Source organism: Bipolaris maydis (assembly GCF_028858645.1).
Source record: "Bipolaris maydis strain C4 unplaced genomic scaffold PSV08scaffold_29, whole genome shotgun sequence".
In the NCBI taxonomy this organism is placed as follows: domain Eukaryota; kingdom Fungi; phylum Ascomycota; class Dothideomycetes; order Pleosporales; family Pleosporaceae; genus Bipolaris; species Bipolaris maydis.
In genome coordinates, this window is record NW_027093885.1 from 318 (window position 1) to 17,445 (window position 17,128).

Consider the following 17,128-nt stretch of genomic DNA (forward strand, 5'->3'; position numbering starts at 1 on the left):
CAAGCCTAGCCTTCCTAGGCACTAAGATTAAGCTCCTCCAACGAGCTAGCCAGGCAGAAGAGTGGAGAAAGTATAGAGAAAAAGTAAGAGAGAAGAAGACCAGCTACGGAGCTATCTTCGATCTAAAGCTCAAAAACCAACTAGCAATCCCTAGAGGCACGAAAAGAGACATTTTAAGCTCCTTCTACTCTCTTAAGATAGGGCACGGATACTTTAACTCCTACCTAAAGAGAGTAAAGAGAAGAGAATGCGACCTTTGTAGATGTGGGAAACCGCAAACTGCAGAGCACCTACTTCGATACTGCGGCTTTTACAGCGTAGAAAGAAACCAGCTTAAAAAGACTCTAAACCAAAAAATACTCAAACTCCCACGACTACTCCATACCACGAGCGGTATAGAAGCTACATTAGCTTTTATTACTAGCACGCGGATAGGAACAAGAAAGTGGCATCTCGGCCAAGAAGGCTAGAAAGAAAAATAAGAAAAACAATAACAAAAGAGGAAAAAAAAAAAAAGGAAAAAAAAAAAAAGAATAGTTAAAAATTTGAAATATTTAGCACTATTTCCTTCTCCCTAAGAGAGCTCGCTGGAAGGAAGCCTAGCTGCCCTACATCTCTCCCTGTTACCAAACTGCTCTTAAGCACCAGGCGTCTAGAAAGCTAGCAACAGCTTAGCTAGATATAGGCCGAAGCACCACAGTCACGCAATACAGCACAAAGTATCAAATTGTAACTAGTTAGATAGAACGGCCGTCGGCCAAAGTCCTACATAGCCAACGGCTGATACAGGACTATAATGGAATAATAATAATAATGCCCACCCCTGTCTTATGGGGGTGCCAAATAACTGTTGGGGGGGTTCCCGTTAACATTTGCCGAAGTATCTAGCTTACGTACGTGGATCTTAATGCTTACTCGCCGAAAAAAGGGACTATGACCGTCGGCCGAGCATTGTATAGGCCGCAGGCTGTCGGACCCGCGCGCAGAAACCTCGACAGTTCTTCAGGCGGTGTATATACAGGTTCTTCCCGCATGAAAAACCCACAGATATCTCACACCTATTAGCGTAGCGCATAATGTTTGATTGATGAGCTTGACTCAGCTTGATTGTTGACATCTCTGGCAATGATCGCCAGAAGACAAATTCGACCAAGCTTGTATCCCTTTCTACATCTCCATACTCAATCACACGCCCAAATGGGATCTATTCAAGAGCACGGCAATAGGGTTTCTTGCCGCCTTAGGAGTGTATCCTGAGAAAAGAATCTTTCGGGACGCATCTTCCTTCACATCACAACCGTCTGCTTTGGTCACAAGATCACAGATGCTTGTCATCCAGATGCCGGTTCTGATGGCCGATGAGGGCCAAATCGAGCATCCGTAAGACGTGCTAGATGAGATGCGCCAGCGCTTCATGATCTATAAAAATTGGTCACCGTTCAATTGCGTGCCACCGTTACGAGCGCAAGGCAAAAAGATCAGACATTCACCTACAAGCCTGGGCTATATTCACTGATCTGACCATTCTGAACGGCTTACATACCAACAGCATGAGCAAAGCATACCTAATTTCAAAAGTTCGTTGCATGAGTCTGTAGGTAGAGCTTTGACGTTGCGTAACTTAGTCCTCTGGAAAGAAATGGGTTACTAGGGGATCGTGCGTCGCATTACCATATGCTGAGCCGCCATAGTCAAGATAACCAGATACATATGGTTCCGGGTAACGCCCAGTGATCTCAGAAGCATTGCCCATCACCCAGACTGTTTGCATGCCTGCCCAACATTCTTGTTAGCATATAGATTGTATATCTATTATATTGACTGCGCAGTCTGGCCATAGAATTGTTTATCGCAGGAACACTTACCCATGATCATATGCTGTAAGCTATGGCAGTGCATCAACCATACTCCAGCGTCTTCAACCTTGAGTCTCCAGCCTCGCCACCCAGTGGTGGTGTTCGCCACACCATCGACAGAATAACGATATAGAAGGGTTGTATCGCGTTTCAAGGGTGTGAAGCCTGCTAGCTTTTTACTGTTAGCTACAGGGTCGTATGTTCCATTCCCACTGCCAAGGTCCCAGACGTGGCCACCGTGAACGTGGAGAGGATGTGTATGGTATTGGGTTTCGGGAATGTTGCTGTTATCCCAGATGATATCAATGATTTCACCGATTTTCGCCACGAAAAGGTAATTTGCTGGATCCCAGCCGCCGTTCGACAACGCGGCTTCGTAATTGGGTATCGCAGATTCACCATTCTTGTAGATATCAATCATGTAAGGGGACCTTGGGACATTCTCTGTCCAGGAAACATTGTTCATCGCCCAGTGAGCTGCAGTTGTGAACTTGTTCCCGTTCCAAAGCCCCGTTAGTGCGACACGAATGTGCAAAGTCCGCGTAGAAACCCGAGGAAATTCATCTGTTTGCTGAGGATTGAGGGGCTCCAAAGCGTACTCCATCCAATTGTAGACTGTCTGCGGCAGAGTTACAGGTGACTTAACTGGAAGCGCCGGGGGTAGCGTTCCTTCCAGAGGCTCGTACTGGAGAAGAGCGTAACCAAACCAGTTTTGGCGTCGCTCTCGATTTTCCATCCTAACCCAGAAAGTGGACCGATTTGCAGCTCGCAGTTCGGCCTCTGACATCGTGTGAAGTAACGCACTGAACCTTTGTCCCGGAGCGACGTTGATATGATCAGTGGTAACGGCTTTCGTATATTGACCATCGGCCTCAATGATTTCGAAATCTGTGTGGTCTTCGATACCTAAAGTGACTATCGTTTTCGCACAACCTCCAATGAATCTCAGTCGGTATGTCTTGCTAGGAGACACCTTGATGACATGTGGAGCACATGAATCGTCCTTCGCATTCGCAAATCCAGCGTTTCCTGTCTGCCCATTAATTACGATGGCATGAACCGGTCCAGCTGAATCAAAAGGATCTGCCTCGAGGCCGGAAACAATCTGTTCATCTGTGTGATTGTAGTAATCTCCCATCAGAAGAGTAAAATCTTCTTCGTACTCGTATGGCGGTTTCCCAAAATCGTCGACGATCAACGCGCCATGTGCTGAAATAGCCTGGTAACCAACGTGGGAATGGTAAAAGTAGGTGCCAGCATCTCCAATCTCCGGTCTAATTTCGTAGTCGAAGTAATGGCCGGGAGCAATAGGCCATTGCGCTACTTGAGGAGTACCATCCGAGAATGGAGCGGTCCGCTGTGACAATCCATGCCAATGTATAGTGAAATTTTGGTCGCTGATATCATTAAAAACCCTTATCCAGGAAGTAGTGCCTTCCTGTAGGCGAATTATGGGTCCTGGATCGCTACCATTGATTACAACGGAGTAACGCGATTCACAGTCGATGGTTATGTTCTGGGCTGTAGCTCGAAGGATGTGAGTTGGTGTGAATGTGTGATCGTGAACGTTCTGGGTGGAGTACGACAGCACAGCGTACGACATGAAAAAGAGTAACAAAGTAAACATGATAGCCAAGGAGAAATGTCTACCACTGACAACGCAGGGCCAAGACTGCTACTATGTATATGTACGGCAGGTTCTACGTAGGCGATACCAACGCACTGGTTATTCGGCGATTGCCCCTAACATCAGTCCTGTGTCCGGTGGGCGCCCGAGCAAGATAGAGCTTGCCCTATACAGACAACGCAACATCCTTGTAGCATTGGTTCAGTTATGTATTAATCATTTATTGATGTACATTAATGTGCGTTGTCGATCGTTAATCGCCGACTTCCGCGGGCTTTTCGTCTGCTTGCTATTTAGCAAAAGTATTTAAAGTGGGTCGCTAAGACGGGTACGCGCTAGTCCAAATTAAGTGATGTATTTGATTTCTTGGCTCCGGCCTTTCGGGAACCATTTTGTAGAACAAAATGTTGGGATTTATTACAACTAGTTATACAGATATTCGAATTAGCAACTACGCGCGCCCATTCTCAGCTCTACCTATCGAAACTATCACGCCCGCCCATCGATATCGTCACGCAGCGTCCACACGAGCGATAAGCCTACGACGCCTTCCCCGTCCCTGGCCGTAAATACCTAGCTCTTAACTAAAGAACTATAGGATTAAACCTATCTACGCCTTGCTCTCTTTACTCTATAACCTATTAAAAAACTTCCTCTACTTAATTATTAGTTATCTAGCGTTAATAGGCTTATTAATTCAGTCAGTATTGTTAGCCAAGCACGCACCTACACGCGCCTACCACTTAGCTAAAATGCAGGCATAAGACAACAAAGCTCCGTTGTTGTCTGCGTAGCTGATACATAAGCTTACGTTCGTAGTGTACGGACCCGCACCGTGACAAGTTCTAGATATTAAGAAAAGTATACTTTGGTTTTAATATTCTAGTCTGCAGATCTGACCCAAACCCAACCTATTTGCCAGCCTACCCATACGTAGCATAAGTAGCAGGATGCCATCCCTAGGCCCGAGTACGATAGATGAATGCATACTCGTTTAATAGACCTCCGCCTATAACAATCCGCCTATAAGACCACATCAAGTAACCTCAACAAAGAGCGTTCAGCCTGTCACAATAATTTGTTTATATAAGTTTAACAAAGGTAGTTTTGGGCTCAGTGAAAGCCAGGATACCATCCTTGCCATTTTCACGACCCCAACCACTCGACTTGACACCGCCAAATGGTGCTTCGACTTGATTCATCATTGTGCAGTTGACGCACACGGTTCCGCTGTGGATCTTAGAAGCTACACGTAGTGCTCGCGTGATATCCTGAGAGAATACCGCGCCGCTAAGTCCAAACTCAGTGTCATTTGCCCTGCGAATTACTTCTTCTTCGTCTTCAAAGTCATTTACAACAGTAACCGGGCCAAATATTTCCTCCTTATAGACCTTTGCGTCGGGCTTGGAATCAACGAAAATGGTTGGTCTGACAAAACAGCCCTATAGTGTTTGAATTAGAAACGAAGCTGTATTTTGCTGCGGGAAAATTTGTAAGGAGAGGTGCTTGCCTGTGTTCCAGCTTGCTCACCTCCGTATAACAGAGTGGCTTCTTGTTTTCCAGACTTGAGATATCCTGTAACTCTTTCTAATTGTATCTTGTCGACGAGGGGACCGAAATAGACGTTATCTTTGCTTGGATCCCCCATAGTAGTTTCCATCTGCTTTAGTCCCTCCTGAAGGCCCCCGAGGAACTGTTCGCGAATGGATTTATGAACATATAGACGGGACGTAGTGATACAGGCCTGGCCACTGATAGTAGTAAACCCACGAATACACCACTCGATAGCGGTCGCGAGGTCGGCGTCGGGAAAGATGATTGCAGGACTCTTGCCACCAAGTTCAAGCTGGACACGCTTCAGATTGCTCTGAGCCGCCATTTGTGCAATCTTACGACCAGTAGCACTACTACCCGTAAATGAGACCTTGTTGATATCCATGTGCGAGGCTAAGAGTGCGCCAGTCGGACCACCGCCAGTAACGACGTTGAAGACACCATCGGGGAAACCCGCCTCTTTGGCGAGACGGCCAACGAAAAGTGCACCCAGTGGCGACTTCTCGGAAGGTTTAACGATGACCGTGTTTCCAGCAGCTAGTGCTGGTGCCGTCTTGGCAGATAGGACCTGCATTGGTGCATTAAAGGCACAGATGGCTGCACATACGCCCAACGGCTCGTGCGTTATAATCGACATGATGCCATCGACTGAAGGAACAACTTCTCCAAAAAGCTTATCACACCAGCCTGCATAGTCTGCGTTACGTAAGAACAGAGGCCATGCACGATTGATCGGCAGACTTTGGCATCTTACATCTGAAGCATTTCGAAGCAACTTTGAGCTCAAAATTGCTTGCCAGGAGCTTGATTTGGCCGCTGCACTTAGTGTGTAGCGCCCCGATAGTTTCGGCATTGCTATCGATAAGATCTGCGAATTTGTTGAGTATAATTGCTCGCTCGCCCGGAGGTGTTGCGGCCCAGCCGGGAAAGGCAGCCCTAGCAGCGGCGACAGCCGCATTGACGTCATCTGGACCTGCAACGTGTACATCGTCTGTGACAAGAGAATCATCGGTGGGATTGTAAAGTTTTAGTCGTTCAGATGACTTGGCAGCTACATACTGCAGTTTGCTTAAGCAAAAGTAGTGGTTCGTCAGCAAGGGGTTCAGAGCACACCTGATTATTGATGAACAGTTTGGTTTCAAACGGCGATGCCATCTTATGCTGCTTAATTTGCAAGTGCCCCAATTCCTACTTTTGGATATTGAGCTGAAGAGGTTTATTCAAGGAAGTGAAGATGATACAATAGGCGGTATGTCTGTCTGTGCGCAGTCGTACCGAGATGCCTTGTGCAAGATAAGATTGAAATGAATTCAATGGCGCATTTATACTGTTTTAACATGATAATGCAAGATATGACTAAAACCTAATGTACGGAAAGCTCAAAAAATAATTTGCCGAGTGCTCTCTACGTTAGTAGCAACGATCAAGAGATAGATGCCGGGAGATCCGGTGTCAGGTGAGACGCTAGCTAGTATGTACTTCAGATCGATCCGGAGTATCCTTGGTCAGTAATTCAGATTCAGGGATGGGTAAAAGGCGGGGTAATCCTACGAGTTGGTCCTAGCCAATCGTATACAGTCTAGGTACCGTATAGACCGTAGACTCCGCATGGATGTTGATACATTGAGGCATACTCGGAAGGCGATGGCCTACCATCCATGCGGAGAATGATGCCATGTTTGAGCAGCGATTCTCAGGAACCTCGAAGTTCCGCGCCCCGAAGAGCTTTCGGAGCATTGCATGGTATTTGCTTCCGAGAGCAACCTTGCTCTCTTGGCTTATTTGTACTACTATACATGATCATTGTGCTCGGATGTTTCGAGACTCCATCTTCCGGTCTTGAAGTCTAGGCGGTTATGAAACACGGGCTGTAAATATAAACGAGAAGAGGTATCTCGCTCTTCCCTACCTTTTTCGACTTCCAAGACAAACAAAGACAAGAAAAGAACTTATAGCATAATCATCTTAAGATAACCGAATCAACTATGTCTGCTACCCTAACAGGAATTGCTAGGCGCGTCTATGCCGTAACAGGTGGTGCATCTGGCATGGGAGCGGCAGCCGTACGTGAACTTGCGCGTCAAAACGCCTCCGCCATTTGGATTGCAGATTGGAACGACAAAGCATTCAACCATTTCACCGCTGAGATCAAAAACATCAATAATTCAACGAAAGTGTACACGACTAAGGTTGATGTTTCTGACTCTAAAGCCGTCGATGCATGGATCGAAAAGGTTGTCGAGGTTTCAGGTGGCCTCCACGGCGCCATCAATCTGGCCGGGCTTCCCCAATCTGCTCCTCGGACGGAGGAATTCACAAGTGGTAAAGTGCCAGCCATTGTCTGTGAACCCGACCATGAAATCGACAAGATCACAGCGGTCAACTGGAAAGGTGTCGTCTACTCCACTCGGGCAGAGGTCCGCGCCATGCTGAAAATGCCCAAGGGGAGCAACCCAGCGATTGTAAATATTGCTAGTTTGGCCTCAATAAACCATGTCCCTGTAATGTTTACATACGGAGCAACAAAGGCCGCTGTCGCACATTTTAGCGGTCAAGTCGCTGCAGACGTGGCTCGTTTCGGCATACGTTGTAATGCTGTCTCTCCAGGTAAGATTTTTAATCCCTTGTTATATTAAACGCGGAAAAGAAAGAAACCCTATAATCGCTCTTTAACATTATTATTGTGATGTTCTAATTCTCATATAGCAATGATTAACACTCCAATGCTTGATACATTTCTTGGTGGGATGCAGAACTCTGAAGCAATGAAAGAGGCAGGTAAAGGACTCGAACCGATTGAGCCAGAACATATGGCGAAGGTGATGGTCTGGTTGCTCAGTGACACAGCGTCGCATGTTAATGGTCTTAATATGCTTCTTGGAACCACTCCATCGTAATTTAAAGCTAGATATGTTAGGGTACGGGATCGTTAGGTCAGGTTGGACGGTAGGTATTAGGATAGATTACAGGACGTAGCTATATATATTAGGTAGAACAATATATAGTGGATATTAAGTAAGAGTCTAAGTTTTTTACTCTAGGTATTAACCCTATCCTTAATCCCCGACAGAACTAAGGTCGATTTCGACCTTAGTTCCCAATTTCTTAGTACTACGAGCCTAGGGTTAGGTCTAGGTAAAGACGTAATTTCTAATTTCCTAAATAGGTAATAAAATTTCTATTTTAAAACGCTATTCTTTTACTTATATAGTAATAAAAGTGCTGTTAAACTTCTATAGAAATAGCTTATATAGTTAAAAAGTTATAAAGTAAAGTAGAAAATAAGATAAAAAAACTTTAACGTAAAGATTTCTCTATGTCCAACAAGCCTAGGCCTATTTAGGAAAAAATCTATCACTTTACTATACCTAATTAGGTAATTTTCTAGCAATATCACGTGACTTTTTTTTTAAAAAAAAAAACATTTTATTCTCAAGAAAAGAAACCTATACTATACCTAATTGGGTAACTTTCTATCACGATCACGTGACTTTTTTTAATAATATTTTTTTCTTCTTAAGAAAAGAAACCGATACTATACCTAATTAGGTAATTTTCTATCACTATCACGTGACATTTTTTTTTTAAAAATAAATATTCTTTATTCTAGCGTAAAAAAGCTATTACTATACCTAATTAGGTAACTTTCTATTGTCGGGGTTAGGGTTAGGGTTAGGGTTAGGGTTAGGGTTAGGGTTAGGGTTAGGGTTAGGGTTAGGGTTAGGGTTAAAAGAAGACTTGCGTCTGAAAATGAACTCGATTGGATTTGGTGTCTTTCTGTAAAGTGGTTCTCTAGATACCTTCGCAAGAAGTATACCTTTCGTTTCTTGTAATTCTACAGAAAGAAACTCATCAGGAGCGTACCAGATGGCAGTTTTTATACATTGGAGCGGAAGGAAGTTCTCCCGACGTGTCTGCCTTGCCGCCTAGATAAGCGCTGGGCTTCTAGGCATACCAGGATTACAGATAGTCCTAGCGGCAAGCAGAGGAATATCCTACGTAAGAGGCACAGCTGTAGATTGGTGGTCTCCTATCGTAGGTGTCAGTAAGTAGGGTTCGGGTTAACTGATTATGGTTAGGGTTAGGGTTAGCGGCTTGGCGCCGCGCCCTTACTCTATCAATTCTGTTATCCAGAAACCGTCTAGGTCGACCTTAATCGAAACAACACGAAAACAAACCTACTAACACTCCCAATTGTCCTTCTCCCCTTAGCGTTCTTACTATCGAACTAAAGATTGTACTGGTGAATCTCCCAACCGTTCGTGAGGTACTACCGTTTTCCCCGAAGGTACTTGCTTCCGTTCGCTCATTAATAGAGAAGGGGCAAACCCACCTTCCAGGTTCCCTAAAGTTGCCCAGTAAGAAGGCTCCTAAACCGTGAAAGCCAGGGCGAACCATACGCGATACTGACATTTAGGGCTAAGCGAGGAAACTGATAGGTTCCTACCCCGAAGGGCTACGGCATTACCGGAGACTGCAGACACGCTGTCGCCCTCCCCCAGGGGAGTTTAACACCATGTACGGAGCAAGGCGGACCAGAGACCTATAGTTTCCAAAAGAGGGTGTCAACGGCGCAAGACATTACGTACAAGCGCAGCCCATAAAGTAGAGAGCCAGGGCTCAGAGTGGTTCGTAGGGCATTTCCGTGTCTAAGGAAGACACAGATACCGACAATTCCTCAATGTCGATCTCTTCGATTTCCTGTTGCAGGATGTTTCGATTTACCGCACGCGTCAGATCCCAAATGGACCTGCCACGTTTTCTGGCGACGAGGGTGTGAGGTGGGTAAGGCTGGTTCATAGGTCCTCTACGTAACCAAGCTTTCCTCATACTCTCCCAGACTGCGGAGGAAGAGATCTGGTCCCATACGGGGTTGTATTTAGACACGGCTATTAAGGCTTTCCGTTTTTCCCTTTTCTCCAGCCCGGAGCCGGGAAAGTAGGGCCGCCATTGGACCTGCCGTGCCCAGGAGTGCAACACCCGATTTGGCCAGCCGCGCGCTCGGAGCCATGACAAAAATGTCGCCTTCCATGTCAAAAAGTATAGCTCTTTATAGCATATTGCGCGGACCCGGCTGAGCTCTCCCTTAACTATCCCTTTCTTGACCGACAAGGGATGGGAGCTTGCCCATGGGATATATTGATGGTGGTTGAGCGCCTTGTAATAGGGCTCGAAACACACCTCCGCCGACTCGGGGTGCGTATGGAGGCGCACATCAAGGAACGGGAGTTCGTGGGCGGAATGCGTCCATTGGATATCGAGTCCGGGGACGCGTATTTGATCTAGTGCTTCGTCGCGAGGGTCAAGGGCGAAAATGTCGTCAATGTATCGTCGATAGAAAAGGGTCGGCGACGCGTTGAGGAATTCACGTTCGTAAAAGGCCATAAAAAGGTTTGCAAAAACAGGCGCGCAATGTAACCCCATTGGGACGCCGTCTTGCTGACAAACCAAATTAGGGCCGATCTGAAACATGGCACTAAACCAAATTCGTTCGCTGGCGCTTAGTATCCATTCTCTGGTCTGCTCATCATACCAGTGGCCGGATTCTAAAAGCGTTCGCAGGGCACCACGGAAATACCTCCATTGAATATTCGTGTACATGCCCGTAACGTCTCCAGAGTGGAGGCGTGTAGGAAATTTTGCTGTTTTGTTGTAATCTGCGATTTCCGAGCACAGATTCCGGCTGCTCTCGCAAATCCAATAGAACGAGCGCTGAACCGGTAACAGCATGGCGTGCAGGATCCTGGCCAGTGGTCCTAATACATAAGAATGCATTGGGACAATTGGTCGGATCTTCCATGGGTTTTTGTGGATTTTAGGAATCCCATGGAAGACTGGGATCTGGGTGTTGCTGTACGCCGTTTTCCAGAATTTTTGTACCCTTTTTGACTGTAGGAAAGGGTAAGGTTGTCCGTCTAACGTCCTGAGCAGTCGGGTTTCGAGATCAGTCAAACAATCTCTATAAAATTCCTCGAAGGCTTCCTTTCCTCGACGTTCAACCGAGAACAATAGACGGGGATCTTCTAGATCTTTGTCCTCGGGTAATGGTAATTCCAAAAAGGCTTGGATTTGTTGCTCGTACCATTCGCGAGTAACGACGACAATCCCCAAGTTCTTGTCTGTGATGAAAGCCAGAAGCTGGGCTTCTGACAGCCATGCGCGCAGGTTTTTTGGAGAGACTGTAACGTGAAGAAACGCATCGTCTCTAGGGCCTCGCTGGGGTACAGATCGCTCATGAAGCGCATGACGCAGAGTCTCCCTCCCAGCAAGAATTCCATCTGCGAACCAGTCGTCGTTAATGCCAGTATCCCAGCCAGAGGATAAGTACGGGATAGACTTCTCCCAGCTGGGGGCTTCGTCCTCTCGGACGTCGCCTTGTTGCCAGAAGTAGGTCATTACTCTAGCCTTGCGACACAGAGTTTCAAACCAGTCTTCGGCGACTTTCCTAGAGTATTTAATAGGAAAGAGATATTTCAAATTGGCACTTAGCGTGTACTCGATGTCTGGGGGTATCCTGACACCATCGAGCTTATGCACACCTGGTTTCCATGTCATCAAGGTGTCAAACCAATGAGAGGGCCATGTCCGCCAGATATACATAATTTTAGCCGTGTCATTTGAAAGATTGTAGAACTCCTGTGGCAGCTTGCCTGATGCAAAGGGAGCCGGTGCATCTAGCGCTTCTTCTGCTGCCGCTTGGAGGAAGTGCCGCGTTTTCCGTTTCTTGGTTTGCGGTCCTTCTTCCCAATCTTGTTGGGATTCTTCTGGTTTTTGGTCTTGGAGGGACCAGCCCCTCTCCGACCTTTTCCCGATTTTCGTGCCTTAGACCTGTCCATGGCGGACTGTTTTTGTCGTTTGGCGATTTCTTTGACGAACTCTTCAAGTGCTTTACTGTCTTTTGGCATAGTAGCAGTAGCATTTGTTTGAGTTTTCTTGACGGTTTCAGATTTTTTGGATTTTTCCCGAATCTGTTTGTCTGCCGTATTCTCCCCGATGGAAATTGCCGAAAAAACTAGTGACTGAGCGCAGTCTGGGCTATGTAAGAGGGATATCGCTTCCGCGCTTACACCTTCGCTGGTATTGGCTATGCCCGTCCACGAGTCATGTAGTTTGTTGGCGTTTCGCTCTGCGCCGCATAGAGCGCTTAAGGCTTCCACCTCTCTGTTCTTAATGTCGATCATGCGGGTAAGAGCGAATTTCCTGGCTTCCTTGAGACTGTCTTTGAAATCTTTATCGATGCTTCCTTCTTTTTCAGCAAGTTTGCTGACTTGAATTGAAGGCGCACGAATGGATTTAAGTTCAGGGATAGAATCCAAGCTTTCTTTGGCAAGCAAGTCTCTCCATTCGGTGAGTAGAGAAACTGCGTATGCTTTCTTGATGTGGGCGTTGACGATATCATCAAGAGCTAGCTTTGTTCTGTCCTGAGCTATGGCTGGAACGAACGAGACCAGCTGCGCGACGCTCCTGCAGTTGACAATACGCTTGACAAAATTGGCATTGACTTCCTTCTGGATAACCAGATTTCCGTCGCTGCCTTCTGTCATCACAGTGTCCTGTGTTATATTGGCAGCCTGCTGAGATCCGAGGGAAGATCTCTGACTAGAGCGTCGGGGGTCAATAGACCCCCCTCGAGTGTGAGACGAAGCTGGGACGCCGGACATGGTGACCAAAAGAGTTTTTGTGATAGAGGTTAGGGTTAAAAGAAGACTTGCGTCTGAAAATGAACTCGATTGGATTTGGTGTCTTTCTGTAAAGTGGTTCTCTAGATACCTTCGCAAGAAGTATACCTTTCGTTTCTTGTAATTCTACAGAAAGAAACTCATCAGGAGCGTACCAGATGGCAGTTTTTATACATTGGAGCGGAAGGAAGTTCTCCCGACGTGTCTGCCTTGCCGCCTAGATAAGCGCTGGGCTTCTAGGCATACCAGGATTACAGATAGTCCTAGCGGCAAGCAGAGGAATATCCTACGTAAGAGGCACAGCTGTAGATTGGTGGTCTCCTATCGTAGGTGTCAGTAAGTAGGGTTCGGGTTAACTGATTATGGTTAGGGTTAGGGTTAGCGGCTTGGGCGCCGCGCCCTTACTCTATCAATTCTGTTATCCAGAAACCGTCTAGGTCGACCTTAATCGAAACAACACGAAAACAAACCTACTAACACTCCCAATTGTCCTTCTCCCCTTAGCGTTCTTACTATCGAACTAAAGATTGTACTGGTGAATCTCCCAACCGTTCGTGAGGTACTACCGTTTTCCCCGAAGGTACTTGCTTCCGTTCGCTCATTAATAGAGAAGGGGCAAACCCACCTTCCAGGTTCCCTAAAGTTGCCCAGTAAGAAGGCTCCTAAACCGTGAAAGCCAGGGCGAACCATACGCGATACTGACATTTAGGGCTAAGCGAGGAAACTGATAGGTTCCTACCCCGAAGGGCTACGGCATTACCGGAGACTGCAGACACGCTGTCGCCCTCCCCCAGGGGAGTTTAACACCATGTACGGAGCAAGGCGGACCAGAGACCTATAGTTTCCAAAAGAGGGTGTCAACGGCGCAAGACATTACGTACAAGCGCAGCCCATAAAGTAGAGAGCCAGGGCTCAGAGTGGTTCGTAGGGCATTTCCGTGTCTAAGGAAGACACAGATACCGACAATTCCTCAATGTCGATCTCTTCGATTTCCTGTTGCAGGATGTTTCGATTTACCGCACGCGTCAGATCCCAAATGGACCTGCCACGTTTTCTGGCGACGAGGGTGTGAGGTGGGTAAGGCTGGTTCATAGGTCCTCTACGTAACCAAGCTTTCCTCATACTCTCCCAGACTGCGGAGGAAGAGATCTGGTCCCATACGGGGTTGTATTTAGACACTGCTATTAAGGCTTTCCGTTTTTCCCTTTTCTCCAGCCCGGAGCCGGGAAAGTAGGGCCGCCATTGGACCTGCCGTGCCCAGGAGTGCAACACCCGATTTGGCCAGCCGCGCGCTCGGAGCCATGACAAAAATGTCGCCTTCCATGTCAAAAAGTATAGCTCTTTATAGCATATTGCGCGGACCCGGCTGAGCTCTCCCTTAACTATCCCTTTCTTGACCGACAAGGGATGGGAGCTTGCCCATGGGATATATTGATGGTGGTTGAGCGCCTTGTAATAGGGCTCGAAACACACCTCCGCCGACTCGGGGTGCGTATGGAGGCGCACATCAAGGAACGGGAGTTCGTGGGCGGAATGCGTCCATTGGATATCGAGTCCGGGGACGCGTATTTGATCTAGTGCTTCGTCGCGAGGGTCAAGGGCGAAAATGTCGTCAATGTATCGTCGATAGAAAAGGGTCGGCGACGCGTTGAGGAATTCACGTTCGTAAAAGGCCATAAAAAGGTTTGCAAAAACAGGCGCGCAATGTAACCCCATTGGGACGCCGTCTTGCTGACAAACCAAATTAGGGCCGATCTGAAACATGGCACTAAACCAAATTCGTTCGCTGGCGCTTAGTATCCATTCTCTGGTCTGCTCATCATACCAGTGGCCGGATTCTAAAAGCGTTCGCAGGGCACCACGGAAATACCTCCATTGAATATTCGTGTACATGCCCGTAACGTCTCCAGAGTGGAGGCGTGTAGGAAATTTTGCTGTTTTGTTGTAATCTGCGATTTCCGAGCACAGATTCCGGCTGCTCTCGCAAATCCAATAGAACGAGCGCTGAACCGGTAACAGCATGGCGTGCAGGATCCTGGCCAGTGGTCCTAATACATAAGAATGCATTGGGACAATTGGTCGGATCTTCCATGGGTTTTTGTGGATTTTAGGAATCCCATGGAAGACTGGGATCTGGGTGTTGCTGTACGCCGTTTTCCAGAATTTTTGTACCCTTTTTGACTGTAGGAAAGGGTAAGGTTGTCCGTCTAACGTCCTGAGCAGTCGGGTTTCGAGATCAGTCAAACAATCTCTATAAAATTCCTCGAAGGCTTCCTTTCCTCGACGTTCAACCGAGAACAATAGACGGGGATCTTCTAGATCTTTGTCCTCGGGTAATGGTAATTCCAAAAAGGCTTGGATTTGTTGCTCGTACCATTCGCGAGTAACGACGACAATCCCCAAGTTCTTGTCTGTGATGAAAGCCAGAAGCTGGGCTTCTGACAGCCATGCGCGCAGGTTTTTTGGAGAGACTGTAACGTGAAGAAACGCATCGTCTCTAGGGCCTCGCTGGGGTACAGATCGCTCATGAAGCGCATGACGCAGAGTCTCCCTCCCAGCAAGAATTCCATCTGCGAACCAGTCGTCGTTAATGCCAGTATCCCAGCCAGAGGATAAGTACGGGATAGACTTCTCCCAGCTGGGGGCTTCGTCCTCTCGGACGTCGCCTTGTTGCCAGAAGTAGGTCATTACTCTAGCCTTGCGACACAGAGTTTCAAACCAGTCTTCGGCGACTTTCCTAGAGTATTTAATAGGAAAGAGATATTTCAAATTGGCACTTAGCGTGTACTCGATGTCTGGGGGTATCCTGACACCATCGAGCTTATGCACACCTGGTTTCCATGTCATCAAGGTGTCAAACCAATGAGAGGGCCATGTCCGCCAGATATACATAATTTTAGCCGTGTCATTTGAAAGATTGTAGAACTCCTGTGGCAGCTTGCCTGATGCAAAGGGAGCCGGTGCATCTAGCGCTTCTTCTGCTGCCGCTTGGAGGAAGTGCCGCGTTTTCCGTTTCTTGGTTTGCGGTCCTTCTTCCCAATCTTGTTGGGATTCTTCTGGTTTTTGGTCTTGGAGGGACCAGCCCCTCTCCGACCTTTTCCCGATTTTCGTGCCTTAGACCTGTCCATGGCGGACTGTTTTTGTCGTTTGGCGATTTCTTTGACGAACTCTTCAAGTGCTTTACTGTCTTTTGGCATAGTAGCAGTAGCATTTGTTTGAGTTTTCTTGACGGTTTCAGATTTTTTGGATTTTTCCCGAATCTGTTTGTCTGCCGTATTCTCCCCGATGGAAATTGCCGAAAAAACTAGTGACTGAGCGCAGTCTGGGCTATGTAAGAGGGATATCGCTTCCGCGCTTACACCTTCGCTGGTATTGGCTATGCCCGTCCACGAGTCATGTAGTTTGTTGGCGTTTCGCTCTGCGCCGCATAGAGCGCTTAAGGCTTCCACCTCTCTGTTCTTAATGTCGATCATGCGGGTAAGAGCGAATTTCCTGGCTTCCTTGAGACTGTCTTTGAAATCTTTATCGATGCTTCCTTCTTTTTCAGCAAGTTTGCTGACTTGAATTGAAGGCGCACGAATGGATTTAAGTTCAGGGATAGAATCCAAGCTTTCTTTGGCAAGCAAGTCTCTCCATTCGGTGAGTAGAGAAACTGCGTATGCTTTCTTGATGTGGGCGTTGACGATATCATCAAGAGCTAGCTTTGTTCTGTCCTGAGCTATGGCTGGAACGAACGAGACCAGCTGCGCGACGCTCCTGCAGTTGACAATACGCTTGACAAAATTGGCATTGACTTCCTTCTGGATAACCAGATTTCCGTCGCTGCCTTCTGTCATCACAGTGTCCTGTGTTATATTGGCAGCCTGCTGAGATCCGAGGGAAGATCTCTGACTAGAGCGTCGGGGGTCAATAGACCCCCCTCGAGTGTGAGACGAAGCTGGGACGCCGGACATGGTGACCAAAAGAGTTTTTGTGATAGAGGTTAGGGTTAAAAGAAGACTTGCGTCTGAAAATGAACTCGATTGGATTTGGTGTCTTTCTGTAAAGTGGTTCTCTAGATACCTTCGCAAGAAGTATACCTTTCGTTTCTTGTAATTCTACAGAAAGAAACTCATCAGGAGCGTACCAGATGGCAGTTTTTATACATTGGAGCGGAAGGAAGTTCTCCCGACGTGTCTGCCTTGCCGCCTAGATAAGCGCTGGGCTTCTAGGCATACCAGGATTACAGATAGTCCTAGCGGCAAGCAGAGGAATATCCTACGTAAGAGGCACAGCTGTAGATTGGTGGTCTCCTATCGTAGGTGTCAGTAAGTAGGGTTCGGGTTAACTGATTATGGTTAGGGTTAGGGTTAGGGTTAGGGTTAGGGTTAGGGTTAGGGTTAGGGTTAGGGTTAGGGTTAGGGTTAGGGTTA

At 47.2% G+C, this 17,128-nt stretch overlaps 3 protein-coding genes across 3 annotated transcripts; 1 reads left to right on the forward strand and 2 right to left on the reverse strand.

The window, feature by feature from the left end:
- Nucleotides 1–1,621: 1,621 nt before the first annotated feature.
- PSV08DRAFT_385491 (Cupredoxin) lies at nucleotides 1,622–3,483 on the reverse strand (the record flags this gene model as incomplete). The annotated part of the gene is made up of 2 exons (XM_014216966.1): nucleotides 1,622–1,785; nucleotides 1,866–3,483. 2 exons carry the CDS (start codon nucleotides 3,481–3,483, stop codon nucleotides 1,622–1,624), a joined length of 1,782 nt encoding a protein of 593 aa, XP_014072441.1.
- Nucleotides 3,484–4,565: 1,082 nt separating this feature from the next.
- Nucleotides 4,566–6,192, reverse strand: PSV08DRAFT_385496 (aldehyde dehydrogenase domain-containing protein; the record flags this gene model as incomplete). The annotated part of the gene is made up of 5 exons (XM_014216994.1): nucleotides 4,566–4,925; nucleotides 4,948–4,961; nucleotides 5,014–5,733; nucleotides 5,792–6,095; nucleotides 6,151–6,192. The coding sequence occupies 5 exons, from the start codon at nucleotides 6,190–6,192 to the stop codon at nucleotides 4,566–4,568; spliced, it is 1,440 nt and encodes a 479-aa protein (XP_014072469.1).
- An 830-nt stretch (nucleotides 6,193–7,022) lies between these two features.
- PSV08DRAFT_192176 (uncharacterized protein) lies at nucleotides 7,023–7,934 on the forward strand (the record flags this gene model as incomplete). Its single annotated transcript, XM_014216993.1, has 2 exons — nucleotides 7,023–7,644; nucleotides 7,744–7,934. The coding sequence occupies 2 exons, from the start codon at nucleotides 7,023–7,025 to the stop codon at nucleotides 7,932–7,934; spliced, it is 813 nt and encodes a 270-aa protein (XP_014072468.1).
- Nucleotides 7,935–17,128: the final 9,194 nt, after the last annotated feature.